This window comes from Rhinatrema bivittatum, chromosome 1 (assembly GCF_901001135.1).
Source record: "Rhinatrema bivittatum chromosome 1, aRhiBiv1.1, whole genome shotgun sequence".
Classification (NCBI taxonomy): domain Eukaryota; kingdom Metazoa; phylum Chordata; class Amphibia; order Gymnophiona; family Rhinatrematidae; genus Rhinatrema; species Rhinatrema bivittatum.
In genome coordinates, this window is record NC_042615.1 from 501,610,184 (window position 1) to 501,628,493 (window position 18,310).

The 18,310-nt window shown below is 50.1% G+C and overlaps 1 protein-coding gene across 1 annotated transcript in view; it reads left to right on the forward strand.

Moving 5' to 3' along the window:
- The window catches only part of HCFC1 (host cell factor C1), a 465,140-nt gene that overhangs the window by 124,475 nt on the left and 322,355 nt on the right, over positions 1–18,310 (forward strand). The window contains exons 8-9 of the mRNA XM_029609928.1: positions 24–407; positions 15,063–15,223. Of these exons, the coding sequence (XP_029465788.1) occupies positions 24–407; positions 15,063–15,223 (545 nt within the window). The remainder of the gene's footprint in view (positions 1–23; positions 408–15,062; positions 15,224–18,310) is intronic.

Here is an 18,310-nt window from a genome sequence, read left to right on the forward strand (position 1 = left end):
TGTCTGTTCTCTTTCCTCCACAGAAAAACCCCCAGCTCCTGCCCGAGTTCAGCTTGTGCGGGCCAACACCAACTCTCTGGAGGTGAGTTGGGGAGCTGTGCCTACAGCGGATACATACCTGTTGCAGCTCCAGAAGTATGACATTCCCACTGCTGCTACAGCCGCTATGTCCCCCGCCATCAACCCGGTGCCATCCGTGCCTGTTAATCCACCCAAGAGCCCTGCCCCGGCTGCTGCTGCCCCTGCTTCCATTCAGCCACTGACACAGGCAGCAGGAATTACACTCCTGCCACAAGCTGCGGCCCCTACAACACCCACAACAGTTGCGGCGGCTGCTACCGCCACCATTCAAGTTTTGCCTACGGTGCCAGGGAGCCCATTGTCGGTATCTGCAGCCAGGACACAAGGTAAGCTTGCTGAAGCATCTGTGCTAATTATAAAGTATGCTACCAGTAATGTGCAGTTAATTATCACCATGTTAGGAATTTCTCTATTTCTTTCTCTCATACATGATGTCTAGAAATATTTGTTCATAAGAGCAAACTGAGTCTGGGCAAGGAAAAACTATTGTATTCTGTTCTCTACAGCAGTGTGGGTATGAGGAGTGTTGCTTCTTCCTTTAATTTTTATTTATATTCCACTGCTTCCAAAATATTTGTCCAGTATGGATTACAGTTACATTCATAATTATATAAAATCATGTAGAGTTACATATACCTCAGGGAATAAAATTAATTCACAAATTGGCATTAAATTAACATTTCTGTAAATCAGCTTGCACAGAGAGAAAAGCTTTTGACTTTTTTCTAAAATTCAAATAGTCAACTTCACTTCTTGGCATACAAGGCAATGCATTCTCCCTAGAAGTTCCCAGGAATGAGAAATCTCTACCCTATGTTTCCCTTAGTCAATAATTTTACTGCAAAGACTGTACTTTGTGAGAGCTGAAGATCCTTCTTCTAGATTAGGAGCATTTCAACAGTTCGCTTTTCATTCCTGTTGGTCTCTGCCTGCTGGTGAGTCACAGGAAGTTTGCTAAAACTGCGGAGAGGTGAGCAGGCTATAAAAAACTTGACACAGGCTGGTGCTGATGAGTTCTAAGGCATGAGGGGAGTTAACCAGGGTCAGACTGGAAGGAGGAAGTTTGTGGCAGAACATACCACTTTCCTTATCGTCCTGTCAGAGTAAGTTAGACAAGTGGGTTATAATCTTCTACCAGCAAATGGAGGCAGAAAGCAACTTGTTTGCTGTTCCTGAACATACCCAGATCAATCCAGACCAGTGGGTTATGCACTCTCACCAGCAGATGGAGGCAGAGAACAAAGCTTCAAGGCAGTTCTATATATATCAAGTGTGACACCTGCAGCTCCTCAGTATTTCTCTGTCTCCAGCAGACGGTGGTGGTGCATACCTGCAGCTCTGAGCTGAGTTCTGGAGTTGTGTGCTCACCGAGGTGCCAGGTTCCATTTTTTGGGCCATCCTTCGGGTAGAGCCGGGCGAATGGGGGATTGGATACCCCTGGCAGTGTTAGCCCGAGGACACAGGGACCCCCGATAGCCAGGGGACGCAGTCCCGAAGCCTCCCTTGGAGTGTCTGCTGACCCAGAGAAGTAGCCCCTTTAGGGAAAATTTGTTGTTTTTTTATAGTTTTATTAAAAAAAAAAAAAAAAAAAAAGTTTTTTTTTCTCCCTGCTTCTTGTTAGCGGCTCTGCCTGGTGCCTCAGTCTGCTTGGCAGAGCTGAGCCCGGCAGCCCCTTGAGTTTCGGAGGACTCCGGGGGGGAGATATCAGGCAGCGGGTCCAGGATCGTGGGGGCCTACCCTATCCTGGCAGGGAGTCAGGGCCGCGCTACTAGTAATGGCTTGGCGGTGCCGAGCTAATTTTAGCCGTGGCAACCATCTTGTTTTTTCTTTCAGGCTTCCTTCGCTGCCGGCTGCCTTCCCATGTGTCTGCTTAGAGTGCCCGGGCAATTTTTGGCACTCATGCCATTTTGGGGGATCGCACTTCAGGTCCGGGGGGGGAGGGTCCCTGGGGATTCGTGGCAAGCAAGAAATGGCTAAAAAACCACTGGAGGCTTGTAAAGCCTGTGGCACGTTGTCGGCCTATCTGGATTCCCTCTCCCTATGCAATTCTTGTGCTGCGGGGAGAGGAGGGGTCCTCCTCAAAGGGTCAGAGGACAAAAAGGGCCACATGGAGGTCAGCTTCGGGGGCTGAGCTCCAGGGGCACATTTCTGGCGGCCTCCACTAGCTAATTCAAAAAGGAGTCACAGGAGGAACCCCCTCTGTCCCCCCTCGGTGCGTGAGCTGAGTCAGGAAGATTCCAGGGACACGGATTCAGACTCCAGTGACATCGAGACGGGCCTGGGAGGCTTCTCACCTGAATTCGTGCTTCTCATGCACGAGGCTTTCTTAGCCAGGAAGTCTGCTAAGCGCAAGCCACAGGACGGAGCTGGGGGGCGCCTTGAAACACTCAGTCACACCCCGACTCTTGGGGTTCTCGAGCGGCCGGGGTCTGTGGAGATCTTGACGGCTTGGATGACCTGCAGGGGGAGGACCCCCTCCCCCCAGGAGGATGCAGCTGCGGACCCAGACGGGACCCTATCTCCCAATCCAGATACCGGCAGGGATGACCAGACTCTGGGGGATCCTGGGATGGAAGAGGATGATCCATGGGTGGATCGCCTCTTTAAGAAGGAAGAGTTGTGCCCCCTTATTCCTCTGGTGCTAGAGGAGTTAGGTCTGAAGTTGTCTCAGGAAGAGTCCGATAATGAAGGGGTTAACTCAGTCCTGGACGGGCTCCGGGGTCCACCCAGCACCTTTCCTATACTGAAAAAGATCCAGAAGCTTTATCAGTCAGGAATGGGATTCTCCGGATGCAGGCCTCAAGGTCGGCTGGGCTATGACTAAACTGTACCCAGTTCTCGAAGAGCATTTGGAGCGCTTGAAGACTCCAAAAGTGGATGTGGCGGTGTCAGCAGTCACTAGGAAGACTACCATTCCAGTGGCGGGTGACACGGCTCTGAAGGATGTTCAGGACCGCAAGCTGGAACTTCACCTTAAAGCGCCTCTTTGAGGTCTCCTCCTTGAACCTTTGAGTAGCAGTTTGCGCTAGCATGATGCAGTTCGCTTGTCTCTGGATCCAGAAACCGCAGGATCCAGCTTCCTCTGTTTTGTCCCCCGTCCCAGGTGGCCCGGCTGGAGACAGGCGTTGCTTATGTGGCAGATGCCTTGTACGTTCTGGTGCGTCCTCGGCCCGGAGCATGGTCTCTTTGGTGGCGGCCAGACATTTGCTGTGGCTCCGAAATTGGGCGGCGGACGCATCCTCCAAATTGCAGTTGTCACCTTCCTTTTCGGGGCCAACCTCTCTTTGGGGAGGATCTGGACCAGCTTATGAAGTCCCTGGGTGACAACAAGGGGAACAAGCTACCCGAGGATAGGAAACCGTTCAAGAAGTCCTTTGCTCCGCGGGCCTGTTATCGAGAGACGCGGCGTTTCAGGTCGGGGAGGGGCAGCCCCTCCTCCTCCAGCTCCAGGCAGTCAATGTTTCGACAGCAGTCCTTTTGTGGATCCTACAGGCCGACACGAGGCGGCTCCAGACAGGGAGCGGGATACGGAAAGCCTGCCCAATGATGTCAGGCCCGCACACTCGTGTGGCGGTGGGGGGCAGACTATCAGTTTTTTTCGAGGAATGGTCCAAAATCACCTCAGACCAGTGGGTTCTGGGGGTCATAAGAGTAGGCTACGCCTTAGAATTTTCTCGCCCACTCAAGGAGACCTTTCTGGAGTCACGCTGCATTTCCCGCAACAAGCGGGCGGCAGTAGAGGAGACGATCCAAAGATTGCTCAGTCTGGATGCGATTATTCCCGTTCCCCTGGTTGAGCAGGGAAGAGGGCAGTATTCCCATTTATTTTATGGTCCCGAAGAAGGAGGGCACCTTCCGTCCTATCCTGGATCTTCAGCAAGTGAACATCAGCTTGAAGGTCCCTCTCTTCCGAATGGAGACCCTCAGAATGGTCATCACAGCCATCTGCAAAGGAAAGTTCCTCGCCTCCTTGGATCTCACAGAAGCCTACCTCCACATCCTGATTCGGAGCAATCATCAGCAGTTCCTGCGTTTCAAGATCCTAGGACAGCATTTTCAGTTCCGGGTGCTCCCTTTCAGCTTGGCGATGGCTCCACAAACCTTTACCAAGGTGATGGTATTGTAGCAGTGGCCCTCTGGATGGTGGGAGTGTTAGTCCACCCTTACCTCGATGACTGGCTGATTCGTGCAAAGATGGAGGAGGATTGCTTGCGAGCGATACGTCGGGTAATTCAGTTGCTCCAGTTGTTGGGCTGGGTGATCAATGGAACAAAAAGTCATCTGATCCCATCGCAGTCCCTAGAATATCTGGGAGCTTGCTTCGACACTTGAGAAGGCAGGGTGTTCTTCACAACAGACAGGATGCACAAGTTGCAGCAACAAGTTCTTCATATTCTTCATCTTCCGTTACCCAGAGTGTGGGACTATCTGCAGCTTCTGGGCTCCATGGCGTTGACGTTGGAGTTGGTGCCGTGGGCCTTTGCTCACATGAGGCCGTTGCAGAGGGCGCTACTGTCTTGGTGGAATCCAGTGTCGGAACAGTACCAAATATCGTTACCGTTATCGTTGAACAGCCTCTGTAGGTTAGGCCCCATTCTGAGGATGTTTTGCTGTGGGCCGCATGGTAGGTCACAATGGTGTTTCGCACACTTGTCTTAGGCTGCCCTCTACAGGATTGTCGATTCGGAATGTGCATCTAGCTGTGTGTCAAGGTTGTACGTCCAGTTTTTGGGCGTATAGTCAGGCCTTGTATTCCGTGCATCTAAGTTAAGCAGCACCTTACATGGCTGCAAGCTTACCTGTGCACCCAAGTTACATTGTGCGCTTAAATTGTTTTTTTACGGTGTTTAGTTTTGGGATGCCTACGTTTTGAATGCCTAGGTGTGAGATGCTAAGTGTTGGACGCCTAATTTTTGTACGCCTAGGTTGCATGCCTAGTGTGTTTGGCCATTCAAAACAAAAACCCAAAAAATCAGCTAGCTGCACGCTCTGACTGCCGCTTAAGCTCATTGTCAGCCATGACAATGCCTATGCGCCTTTCTCTTTGCACTGCCTGTCATATTCGGACATCTCAGCCAAGAGTGCACGCTAACTTATGCCAGCGCAGTTTGGAGGTTCGGGGAGAATTGCCACCTTATGATTTCACTAAGCCTGGTTCTTCCCAGCTTGATATAGGCCTGGGTACAGATGGCTCAGGTGGGGTGCCTGATTTTGGAACTCCCATAACTGGTTCCTCAGCAGGGGATGGTAGCTCAGTCTGTATGCCTCAAATACCTCCTGAATTGGATGCTTCTACCTTTGTGTGGGTAGAATTTTTTTTTCCAGCGATTGCAATCCTTTCTCCAGGTGCAATCTTCAGCCCTCTCTCATACTCCCAGAGCAGAGTGTCAGGTAGGAACCTTGAAGGGACCTACTATTAAGCGCCGGAGCATTGCTAGTGCGACAGCAGGATTTCTCAATGACGGTCCGGATGGCATGGATAATGACGCTGATCTGGACTGCCTTGAGGATAGTAAAATTCCTCGAGGATTAGAACTGTATAAAACTATGTTCCCTGTTCGTACCAGGATCAGTCCAGAAAAGTGGGTTGTGTATCCCTACCAGCAGATGGCGTTGGAGAGCAAAACTTTGGGCACTGCCATATATACTCTAGTGCCACCTGCAGTCCCTCCATATTTCTCTGTCTCCAGCAGACGGTTAGAGGTACACCTGCAGTCTTAGTGTTTTTTTGTGTAAATTTTTTCAGGTTACATAGAATTTTTTCCTTTTGCCTGCGATTGCTTCCTGAGGTGTTAGGCACCTTCGTGGGCCATCCCTCAGTTGAAGCCGGGCATCCGGGGGGTTAGATAACCCTGCCTAGGTTTCGCCCGTGCCAGCTCAGGGGGTGAAGGCCAGGGGCTCCAGGCTACTCACCCTCAAAGCTGTTTCAGCTGCTCCCTCAACCCCTGCAGAAGGAAGAGTCTCCATAAAGTTAAAAAAAAAAAAAAAAAGTCTGAGGGAGAGACTATCAGTTTGGCTGGCCTTCGCAACTGAGGTGAGGAGTCGATGCAGGGGGGGGGCCCTGTGCTTCAGCAGCTGTTCGGGGAGCTTAGCTGTTACCTCTTCCCCCAGATGCACCCCGGAGCCCCGGGAGCCGAGGAAGTAAGTGTCTTCTTGCCGTGTCTCAGTTTTCAGCGTGTCTCACCACGCTTAGCGATTTCGCCGGGGTCTGGAGCGACATTTTGAATTTTTTTCCTGCGTCTGCCTGGCGTGCGATATTTCTCCGTCCAGGCCTTCCTCCTCAGCACGGGCCGCGTAGGGCTGCGCTTTCCCATTTGGGCCCACGATTTTGATCAGCAGTCTCCCGGAGGTGTGGGGGCAATAGAGCTCCTCCTGTTTTCTGGCCTTCCCATTTTAGGCAGCTGCCTGGGGGATGGAAGGCTCGGTGGAATCGACTATTCCCTCCCGCTGGGAGGGTACTGAGGCCTCTCGCCACGGATCAAGGGAAGAAGCTGCCCCCACCCCCCCATGTTAGCCCCGGTGGGGGCCGATCCTGCACCTTGGGGCTGCCGATCCTGCACCTGGCGATCCTGCACCTGGAGGGGTTTTCCTCTGAATTTATCTTGCTGATGCACCAAGCCCCTTTGGCACGGAAGCATACAGCATTTAAGAGACGGGCAACCGGGGGACCGGACGGAGCCACTTGCTAGGCTGGGTCGGAGCATAGAACCGCAGCTATGGTCGGCAGAGTGCCCCCGTTCAGGGGAGGAGGCCCGGGAACCACAGAATCCGGTTTCTGGGGCAGGGGCTGCGTCCGCCTCAGCCGTGAGTCCAGCAGATCTGGATCCGGTCCCAGATATGGGAGATGTGGATCCGGATGACCCGGATGGTGACTACGACATCCAGCCTAATGAAGGTGACTATCCCAGTGTGGTGCATCTGTTTAAGAGGGATGAGCTGTGTCCGCTCATTCCCCAGGTGTTGGAGATCCTGGGGCTGAAGGTTTCCCAAGAAGATTCCGACAATGAGGGAATGAATCTGGTCCTTGATGGGATTCGGGGGCCCCACTTCGTCTTTTCCATTACCTAAAAAGGTTCACAAGCTGGTTACCCGCGTGTGGGATGCTCCTGATGCGGGGCTGAAAGTGGGCAGAGCTATGGCAAAACTATATCCTGTGTCGTCAGATGTTTTGGTCCTCCTGAATATCCCGAAGGTGGACGCGGCGGTGTCTGCAGTTACAAAGAAGACCACGATTGCAGTCGTGGGAATGGCCGCTTTGAAGGACTTGCAGGACCGCAAGCTGGAGATCCAGCTGAAACGCATCTTTGAAGTAGCCGCATTGAGCCTGCGGGCAGCGGTGTGTGCTAGCCTCATGCAGAGGGTGTCTCTCTGCTGGGTTCAAGATTCTAATGCTAACTCCGGGGCCGATGGCGGTGAGGCTGTGCGTTCAGCAAGATTAGAAGCAGGCATAGCGTGCGTGGCCGATGCGCTGTATGATTTCGTGCAGACCTCTGCACGGAATATGGTGTCCTTTGTGTTCGGCACGTCGGTTCCTCTGGCTTCGAAATTGGGCAGCAGACTTGGAGGACAAGTCTCAGCTTTGTAATCTCCCCTTTAAAGGCAAGCTTCTCTTCGGAGAGGAACTTGATCAGCTGGTTAAACTGCTGGGGGAGTCTTAAGGGCAATAAGTTACCGGAAGATAGGAGGCCGTCTCAGAAGGTTTTCCCTCCCGATCTCGCTTTCAGGAGTATCGCTGTTTTCGTACCGGCAGATATTCCGTGCCTTCGGCGTCCAAACAGCCTCCGGGACGTCAACAGTCCTTTCATGGGGGTTGTCGCGCCGGAAGAGACTCGGGACATCTCGGCGCAGGAACCAGTAAACCCACCCAGTGAAGCCACGAGCCCCCATTCAGTCCTCTAAGCTGTCTGTGGCAGATTATCCAACATTTACACGGATTGGGAAAGGATTACCTCAGACTGCTAGGTTCTGTTCGGAATAGCCCTTCAAGCGTAAACGTATCCTCTCAAAAACCAAGCTGCGAGAGAGAAGTGATCCTCCCGATCTGAAAATATTGGACCCTGCCGAATTCTCACAACTGATGCGGGAGGTTTTTGTGGAATCCCGCATGGCCTCACACCAAACGCGATGCGGTCCAGATAACTCTGCAACGCCTTCTCGAGCTGCAAGCGATTGTCCCAGTTCCGGATACGCAGCAGGGGCGGTGAAGATACTTCTTTTACTTTGTGGTTCCCAAGAAGGAGGGCGCGTTTCGGCCCATCTTCGATCTTCAGAAGGTGAACTGCTGTCTTTGGATCCCTCATTTTCGAATGGAAACCCTGAGGGCGGTAATGGTGGCTGTTCAGAAAGGGAAGTTTCTAGCCTCCCTGGAACTCACAGAGGCGTTCCTTCATATCCCCATCCGCCTGGATCACCAGCAGTTTTTGCGTTTCAAGGTCCTGGGACAGCACTTCCAGTTTCGGGCCCTTTCGTTTGGGCCCGAAACTGGAAGTGCTGTCCCCTCGGACGTTCACCAAGGTAATGGTGGTTGTAGCGGCCTTTCTTCGCAAGGAGGGGATTTTGGTCCACCCTTACCTGGACGACTGGCTAATTCACGCAAAGTCCCAGGAGAACGTGCAGGTGGATTTTCTCAGCAGACAGCTCAATCTGGGAGAGTGGGAGCTGTCTCCTGACGCCTGGAACCTCATTTGCGCCAGGTGGGGCGTACCACAGTTGGATCTGTTGGCAACGTGGGTGAACGCAAAGACGGAACGCTTCTTCAGCTGTCGACAGGAGCAGGGCTCAATGCTCTGGTGTGCCTCTGGCCCACGGGAATTCTACTGTATGCTTTTCCTCCCTGGCCCCTCATCGGGAGGCTTCTCTGTCGCATAGAGCTCCATCCAGGCAGGGTGGTGCTCGTAGCTCCAGAGTGGCCGCGTCGTCCGTGGTTCGCGGATCTGGTTTGCTTGGCTCTCGAGGGACCATTACAGCTCGCGTATCTACCGTGACTACTTCAGCAGGATCACTTCTCTCTCGCGGCTTGGCTTTTGAGAGGCGACGTTTACGCTTGAAGGGCTATTCCGAACAGGTCATTTCTACACTCCTACAGGCGAGACGCCCGGCCACTTCTATGGCCTATGTGCGAGTGTGGAAGCTGTTTGAGGCATGGAGTCAACAGTGCTCCTTCGATCCGTTAACAGTGAATGTTCCACAGGGCCTGGACTTTCTGCAGCAGGGTGTCACTAAGGGGTTAGTGTTCAACTCCCTTCGTGTTCAAGTGGCAGCTCTTGGTGCATTGCTTGGCAAGTTTGCGGGCTGCTCGCTGGCTGTACATCCAGACATTACTAGGTTTCTCAAGGGGTTAAACACTTGCAGCCTCCCATCCGTTCGGTGTGCCCTGATTGGAGTTTGAACCTAGTGCTTCGGGTACTCTGTGGTCCCCCCTTCGAACCTCTCCGCAGAGCGTCGTTGAAGGATCTAACTTTAAAGACGGTCTTTTTGGTGGCCATTTGCTCGGCACGTCGGATTTCAGAGTTACAGGTTTTGTCGTGTCAGGACCCCTTTCTTTGCATTTATAATGTTAGGGTGTCCTTGCACACTGTTCCATCCTTCGTTCCGAAAGTGGTTTCGGCGTTTCACATCAATCAAACTGTGGAGCTGCCGGGCTTCCTTCAGTGGTCTCGTAATTCCTCTCAAGGCCAGGATCTGCATATTCTGGACGTGCGGCGCATCTTGTTGCGTTACCTGGAAGTTACTAATGACTTTTGGAGGTCTGATCATTTGTTTATTCTTTTTAGTGGCCAAAAGAAGGGGAAAAGGCATCTTAAGGCGACCATCTCTCGTTGGATTAAAGATGCCATTTGTTCATCATACATAGCCCGCGGGTGCCAAGTTTCGTTGGGTCTCCGCGCTCATTCCACTAGGGCCCAGGCTACTTCCTAGGTGGAATGCCAGTTACTGTCGCCTCAGGAAATCTGCAGGGCGGCGGTGTAGTCTTCATTGCACACTTTCACTAAGCATTATCATCTGGACGTGCATGCTGCGGAGGGGTATTCCTTCGGTGAGAGTGTTCTGCTTGCGTGTCTTTCGGGTTCCCGCCCAGTGTCCCACTTTTCTGGACTGATCCTGAGTACTACAGGAACAAAAATTAGCAGGTAAAAACCAATTTTCATCTCTGGTTCTTTCATAAAGATGAGCTGCCAGCTCAGATTTCCCAGATCTTGAAATGCTCGGTGTTCCTGGAGCAGACTCTGTAACTGGGCCAAAGAAAAATCCCAATTTGGTTTCTTCGTGTAAGGCCTCTTGTTTTTTCCACATGATGGAAGCCATTCAAGAATTAATTGATCTTGAGCAGGGCACCCCAGAGGCTAATTTCAAAGGGGTCGGGATTTGGAAGGCCTGTACCCTTTGGATCCAGTGGCAAGAGAGCGATTACGTTTTCCAAAGGTAGATGCACTTGTGTGTGCAATATCCACGTGGACCACTATTCCTGTGGAAGGAGGAGGGGCCTTGAAGAATGCTCATGATAGGATTGAAACTATCCTTAAGCAAGCATTTGATGCAGTGGCAATGACCTTTCCGATCGCGTCTTGTTATTCCCTGGTGGCTTGATCTTGTTTACTTCTCTCCCAGGAGGTTGATGACTCCGTGGTGAACTCCAGGGCAGTTATGGAGCCAGCTGCTGCTTTTTTGGCAGATTGGGGCTGTGATTGGTCTGCTCTTCAGCCAGGGGAGTGGATTTCATTGTGGCCAGGCGTCAGTTATGGCTGAGAAATTGATCTGCTGACGTGATCGCCAAGGCTAACCTCACCAAATTGCCTTTAAAGGCTCACTATTATTTGGGAGTGAGTTGGAAAAATTGGTCAGTAAGTGGGGCAAATCCTTGGTTCCTTTGCCAGAAAATAAGAAGCAGACGCCACACTCTTTTAACATTAGAGGTTGTACTAGAGGATCCAGGTGTTTTCATCCCTATAGAGGAACAACCCTTCAGAGAACTTAACCTTTTGATATGTCTTTGTCCCAGACAGCGAAGAAGGGACACAGGTTCGGGTAGTAGAACCTCCTGACCCTCCCAGTGAAGGTTTGTTGACCCATTCCTGGGAACAGGAGATGGGGCATGCCTCTCTCTTATCAGAGGTGGGTCGAGATCACATCAGATTAATGGGTCCTGGAGGTGATACGAGAAGGATATGCACTGGAATTTCACTGTGTTCCTCGGGACATGTTCATGGTGTCTCCCTGCCACTCGCCACAGAAGGAGCAGTCAGTGGAAACTACATTGGCAAGGCTTTTCAGTCTGAGAGCTGTGGTTCCAGTCCCCAAGTCTCAAGAAAACACGGGGCATTATTCCATCTATTTCATCATACCCAAGAAGGAAGGCTCCTTTCGCCCCATCCTGGACCTCAAGACCGTCAACTGACATCTGCAAGTAATTCATTTCCGCATGGCAACCCTACGCTGTGTGATAATGGCCGTACAATCGAGGGAATTCTTAACCTTCCTGGACCTATCCGAGGCCTACCTACATATTCAGGTTCGTCAAGAACATCGTTTCCTACTCTTTGCAGTACTGGGTTGCCATTATCAGTTTTGGGCGCCGCCCTTTGGCCTGGCCACCCTCCCCCAGAACATTTTCCAAGATTATGGTGGTTGCAGTGGCAGCGTTGAGAAAAGATGGAATCCTGGTGCATCCGTACTTGGATGACTGGTTGATCTGGGAAAAGTCCGTGGAAGAGTCTCCGGGTGACCAACAGGAACTCAGTTGGGTTGTGACAAAAGCAGTCTCAAAGCCTCCCAGTCCTTGAAATATCTGGGAGTTCGATTCAACACCAAGCAGGGCAAGGTTTTCCTTCCGACCACGTGGATAAGGAAGTTGATGTCCCAATATGCCCGATGGTGTGGAACTATCTTCAAGTTCTCGGTTTGGCGGCAACCCTGGAAGTAGTGCCGTGGGCAGGGGCACATATGCATCCACTTCCAACGCTCCCTGCTGTCATGTTGGAACCCACAAGTCTCATGACTATTCAGTTCGCCTCCACTTACTGATGGAAGATTGCTCTCAGTTCCATTGGTGGCTGGAGGAAACTCAACTGGGCAGGGGTATACCCCTGACCTCTTTGAACTGGCTGGTCCTCATGACAGTCGTGAGCCTCTGGGACTGGAGAGCTCGCTGTCAGGAACCAAAAGCCAGCAAGTGACTCAAGATATAGACCTCCTTTTGGAACGGGTAGAAATACATCTACAGATGATCTCGGTCTCCCACATCGCAGAAAAAGACATCAGAGCAGACTTTCTAAGCAGGAAGAGTCTGGATCCAGGAGAGTGGGCTTTGTCGGCCAAAGCCTTTCAGCTTATGGTAGATCGCTGGGGTCTCCTGTCTATCGACTTGCTGGCCGCATCTCACAATGTGAAGGTTCCCTGATTCTTCAGTCGCAGAAGAGATCAGTTGACCCTGGGATTGACGCTCTCGTTCTGACCTGGCCGGAAGAGGAGTTGCTATATGCCTTCCCTCCATGGCCCCTGCTGGGCAGGGTCATTCGCAGAATCGAGCACCACAGGGGGATTAGTCTTACTAGTAGCTCCAGGTTGGCCCAGGCGTCCGTGATATGCAGACATGCGGAGACTCCTGGTGAAGACCCCCCTGTGCTTCCCACTGCGCAGGGACCTGCTACAGCAGGGACCCGTGCTTCACAAGGTTCCGACTCTATCTTATGGTCTGGCCCTTGAGAGGGCTCTCCTGATGAAGCGAGGATATTCGGTGGAAGAAATTGCCACCTTGCTCCGCACGCAGAAATTCTCTACGTCCCTAGCATATGTGCGGGTCTGGAGAGTATTTGAGGCCTGGTCAGAGGAACGCGGTGTTCCCCTCGGACGGTCAGAATCCCACTAATTCTGGAATTTTTTTGCAGGACGGCTTGAATAATGGTTTGATGCTTGCTACCTGGACCTTCAAGGAGTTCTCTCTCTCCTGTTTTAGGGGCGAGGTACACGGAACCTGCCTGTCTACTCATCCGGACTTGGTCCGTTTTCTGAAAGGATTGAAGTACCTTCAGCTGGTTCTCTTGTGGAATCTTAATCTAATATTGGAGTTTTTGGCAGGGCCTTCCTTTCGGCTGCTGCACAGTCTTTCCTTATGTTTATTGACCTTGAAAATGGTGTTCCTGGTGGCTGTATGCTCAAAACATTGCATCTCTGAACTATAGTCCTGAATGGGAACTGTTCCTCCAGATGACTCCAGGAGCGTTACAGCTTCGTACTGTTCCATCCTTCTTAACCAAGGTAGTCTTGGACTTTCATTTGAATCAGTTCATTTCATTACCATCCCTAAATAAGCACAAGGAAGTAGAAGAATACCGTTGCCTCAGTCATTTGAATGTCAGTCGGCTTTTGCTATGGTATCTGGAAGTTTCGGAACTGTTCTGAAAGACAGACCACCTGTTTGTCCTTCACGGTGGAAGGAAGCAGGGGGAACCAGCTTCGTGGGCTACCATAACTCGCTGGATTAAGGAGGTGGTAACCGGAGCTTATGTGGAAGCAGGAAAGCCACTGCCTTTTCAGGTTAAAGCTCATTCCACTAGGGCTCAGGCGGTCTCATGGGCGGAAGCTAGACTGCTGTCTCCTGTTGACATCTGCCGAGCGGCGATGTGGTCATCCTTGCACACCTTCTTCAGATCCTATCACCTGGACATTCAGGCCTGAGAGGACGCCTCCTTTGCAAGAACGGAGTTAACCGGACTGTGGGCAGCCTCCCACCCCGATCAGGAGTAGCTTTTGTACATCCCATTGTTCCTGAGTCCGTCTGGCTACATGCTTGGAAATGGAGAAATTACTTACCTGATAATTTAATTTTCCTTAGTGTAGACAGATGGGCTCAGCATCATGCCCACGGCTGCCCAAGAACAGAGAGCTAAGGATTCACCTGTGGAATGAATATCTATTCCAAGACATTATAGATAAGCTGTCATCCAGTCCCTTGATCAGGGCATCTATAATCTTACTGGGGTTCAGTGTTTGTTTGGTCTAGTGGATAAAAAAACCCAAAACAAGACTGTTCGCTTTGGAAAGTCATGTATCTATTAATATCAATTAATCCAAACTAAAAGTAAGACTGCCCGATTCTGGCCAAGTTTCGCCTAATTGGCTCATCAGGGGCTCAGTCATCTAGATAGTATGTATGGATTTTAAAACCTCACATTTGCATAAAGAAGGCAGTAATAACTTTTCTTGTTCGTCAGTATACACGAAGGTGTACTGCTGCAAGAAGGAATGTATACTATCTGGATGACTGAGCCCCTGATGGAGCCGATTAGGTGAAACTCTGCCAGAGTCTGGCAGTCTTACTTTTAGTTTGGATTAATTGATATTAATAAATACCTGACTTTCCAAGGCGAATGGTCTTGTTTTGTTTTTTATCCACTTGACAGACTTCAGTTTTGTTATGTTTGGTTGAGTACAGTTATCTGTTTTTGGTCAAGTTTTTAATCAGGTTTTTTCAATAGTATGTCTACAGTGGCTTTTGAAGAGAATACGAAGGGCTGAAGTCACTGCACGGGTGTATGTAGTGTGATGTCAGCTTTGAAACCTGCCTCTGTCTCCATCTGCTGGCAGGGGAGCATAATCAATTGGTCCTGAGACTGTCTACACTAAGGAAAATGAAAATATCAGGTAAGTAATTTCTCCAATTCTTCATGTTCAGTCTGATTTGAAAAACTACTGATGTAACAGGAATTGACATGTTAAAATTCCGATTTGATATAGCATTTATAGGGAAATCTCAGCGGGAAACTAGCACTGATTATTAGTGTACTCTGTCATTTCTGAAGAAATAAATTCTATCTAATCTGGGAAAAATTCCCACTCTTTTACACACAATGGATTTCTCCTGAAGAAATTGACATAGATAAGTTAAAATTCCAATTTTCCTTTTCCCTATTTGTTTTTATTATGAAAAGATACCCCTTCAAACTTTGATGTATTTTTTTTTTCTTTTAATCCTCCTTGGCCAGCTGTGCCAGCAGTCTTGAAGGTTACAGGACCCCAGTCTAGTGTTGCCTCCCCACTTGTCACTGTCCGTCCAGCTAACCAAATTGGAAAGTCCCCGGTGGCTGTAACCTCTCTGCCTCCTGGAGTACGTATGGTTGTGCCCACACAGAGTACGCAAGGAACTGTGAGTATATCTACAATAAATTCTGTGTGATGTGTATCTGCTTAAATTTTTTCAACTTGTACCAGATGCTAAATCTCTCTTACCCTTAAAGCTGGAGAGGCACCTGTACATTTTTATGGTCCTCTATGTTCTGCTTCCTTAAGCTTTGCAACCTGTAAAGGAGAATTCTTTTTCATCTAGCCAGTCCAATACAGATGCAAAAAGAGTCTCCATCTGCTGATTGGTGAGCACAACCTAACAGGTTTGATGATGTCTTGCATTATATAGTCCTGTGCTGACCTCAGCTTGTCAGTATATCCTGTATTCTCTGTCACCAGCAGATGGAAGGAGAAAATCTTGCGTTTTGTGTTGAGGTCTGGTTAGGCTGGGTGCAAAAGAATTCTTAATTTCTTGAGGATCAGCTCCTGAGGTGAGTTATGCACTCCCCCCCCCCCCCCCCCCCCCCCTTAGTTGAGCAGTGCTTTTGGGGCTTCCTTTTCTTTAGGCATAGGGTTCAGCTGTTTGTTATTACCATTTTCCCCACTGCTTCCTTATTCCTTCTCATTAATTAAAAAAAAAAAAAAAAAAAAAAGGTTCCTGTTCATACCCCAGATCAGTTCAGATGCATGGGTTTTTCTTCTGTCTCCAGCAGGTGGAGACAGAAGAAAAGCTTTACTGATGCTGTCACTTAACCTAATGTGCCACCTGCAGACTCAGTATTTCTCTGTTTCCAGCAGATAGCAGAGGTGTAAAACCTGCAGTTTGGAAATTTAAAAAAAAATAAAAATTTCTTCCGGGAGTGTTTGGTGCCATGGAGGACCATCCCCCAGTAGATCAGGGCAAGCAGAGGGGTCTTTGTTTCGGCCCGTGGACAGTGAGGAGACAGAAAGCCAGTGGTCTGGTTCTCTCTTTTTCCCATGCAGATTGCACTCTCTCTCCTCCTTGAATAGCTGATGACAAATCAGAGAAGTATTCTTGCTTTATTTCTTCTTGTTTAAAAAAGAAAGAAGGTGGCTGAGGAGGTCATCTTGGCTAAGTCTACAGGGAGAAACTTGAGGCATCAGCTGCTGGGAAGGGCGGGATCTGGTTCTTAGCGTCACAAACCGTTTCAGGGGAATTCCACTCAGCCCAGGTTGCATGGATGCTTAGGCTGTAATCTGCAATAATTTTCGTGAAGGGGAATCACTCTTGAGTCCATGTAGCATGTTTTGACTTGGATGCATAGGCTGGGACTGATGTTTACCTCAGCGGAGGTGAATCCCTGTAAGAGTAGTATGTCCATCGTTGGTGCACATGTCAGTGATTGCTGAGCATGGGAAATGCTGCAGAGCCTGTTCGGACCAAAAGGGTGTGCTTAAATGCAGCAAGGCTGTGTAAGAGTTGCACGCATGAAGAGGAAGTCAGCTGAAAGTCGACAAGGGTGGTGGACGTGGGCAGGAAATCCACCTGTTTGGCAGCCTCTGCTAAGGCAGTTCTGTCTGGTAGCATGGGAAAGGGGACCATTTTAGAGTCGTCTCCCATGGTGCAGGAAAAGACGGGGAAGGGGCTTTTGCTTTCACTGCCGTTATTCCCTGCTATAGAGGTCCTCTGTAGTGCTCCAGAGGGTTTTGAGAAAGCTGGGGGGGACTTTTCTCTGATTCAGAGGATGCTTTTTCCGCGAATGTTGTGGTTGTGTGCATACAGCCTATTTGGTCGCCCCACTCTAACAGCCTTCTGTGTCTGAATAAGACATACAGAGTATCAAGGTATGGGGTTGGGGTCCAAAGGATTCCTGCATTCCCCCAACCTATTAGTAGGACTGCAGATCAGTCAGAGGATTCGGTGGACTTTGAGAGGTGAGGGAGATCACTCACAGGAATCTCTCCAGGAGTGGTTCGTCATTTCGGGAGGAGGTGATGTTCCCATTCATTCCCCAGGTAACTGGAGGCAGGGGTAGCTCTGTTGCGGATGCCTTGGATGACTTGCACACGTCCATCCAAAATATGAGGTCTGTGAGATCAACAAGGTGGCTTCTGGAGTTGTACACTTGTTGGGCGATATCTGCTCCAAGTCACAACTGAAAAACCTTCCCTTTAAAGACGAACTCTTACTTAGCGAGGACCCAGGGGCATAAGTTGCCAGAGGGTACCTCCAAAGGGAAATACATTTTCCAAGCAGGGAAAGGTCAGAAATGTGAAGCGATACCACCCCAGTAGAAGCTCTCATCTCAGAGCCAGGCGGTGGACAGATTGCAGTCCTTTTGGGCATTGTGTATGCCCGCCCAGGAGAGCACTGGCCATCAGGGGCTGAGGAGGTAAAGGTACACAGTGGGATAAAGCTGTTCCCTATACGTACCCGGATCAGTCCAGACAGTGGGTTGAGCCTCCTGTCCAGCAGATGGAGACACAGAAAAACTGAAAGGGTATCCTATATCAGGACAGAGCCTACCCTGCATCCCTTCAGTATTTCTCTGTCTCCAGCAGATGCAGGCAGCTGAACCTGCTGTTCCCTTCCTTTCTCAATTTTTCTCCCTGTGAGATTTTTTTTCTTCTTGTCTTTGCAGGATCAAGCAAGTATTACTTATAATTCCATAATTAAAAAAAAAAATAAAAAAATTCAAGACTTCTGCGTTAAGGGAGACAGCTCTGTCTCCCGCGCTTATGGGATCCTAGGGGGGCTTGCCCCTTGTTTATTCAACCTAGGAATCCTTTCCCGGTGAGCTGCTTGTCTGCTTGGGGTGATACTGGTGGTCCAGTCACTCCCCCTCTTTGCCTGCGCTGCCCTCGAGACGTTTAGCAGGGAAGCTCAATTCCCCTGCAATCACTAAAGTTAAAAAAAAAAAAATAATAATAATAATTTATCGGAAGGCAAAGACAAGCTAATGTTAGTCCTGCTCTGAGGACAGGGAAGGCAGTGCAGAAGGGTTCGTTTGTCTGCTCCTGCTTGCTTGAGCAGCACAGCTCAGTTGATTTCCCTCTCTGGCGGTTCCTGCCTTTCATCATTACATTATATTACAGCGCCTCCAATCAGGTACCAGCCCTGTGGGGTTTTAAATTTGTACTCACTTGCGGCGCCATCTCTCTTCGGCTTCTGTGCCGCTGCAAAAAGGGGAAGGCCTGCGTGATCGGC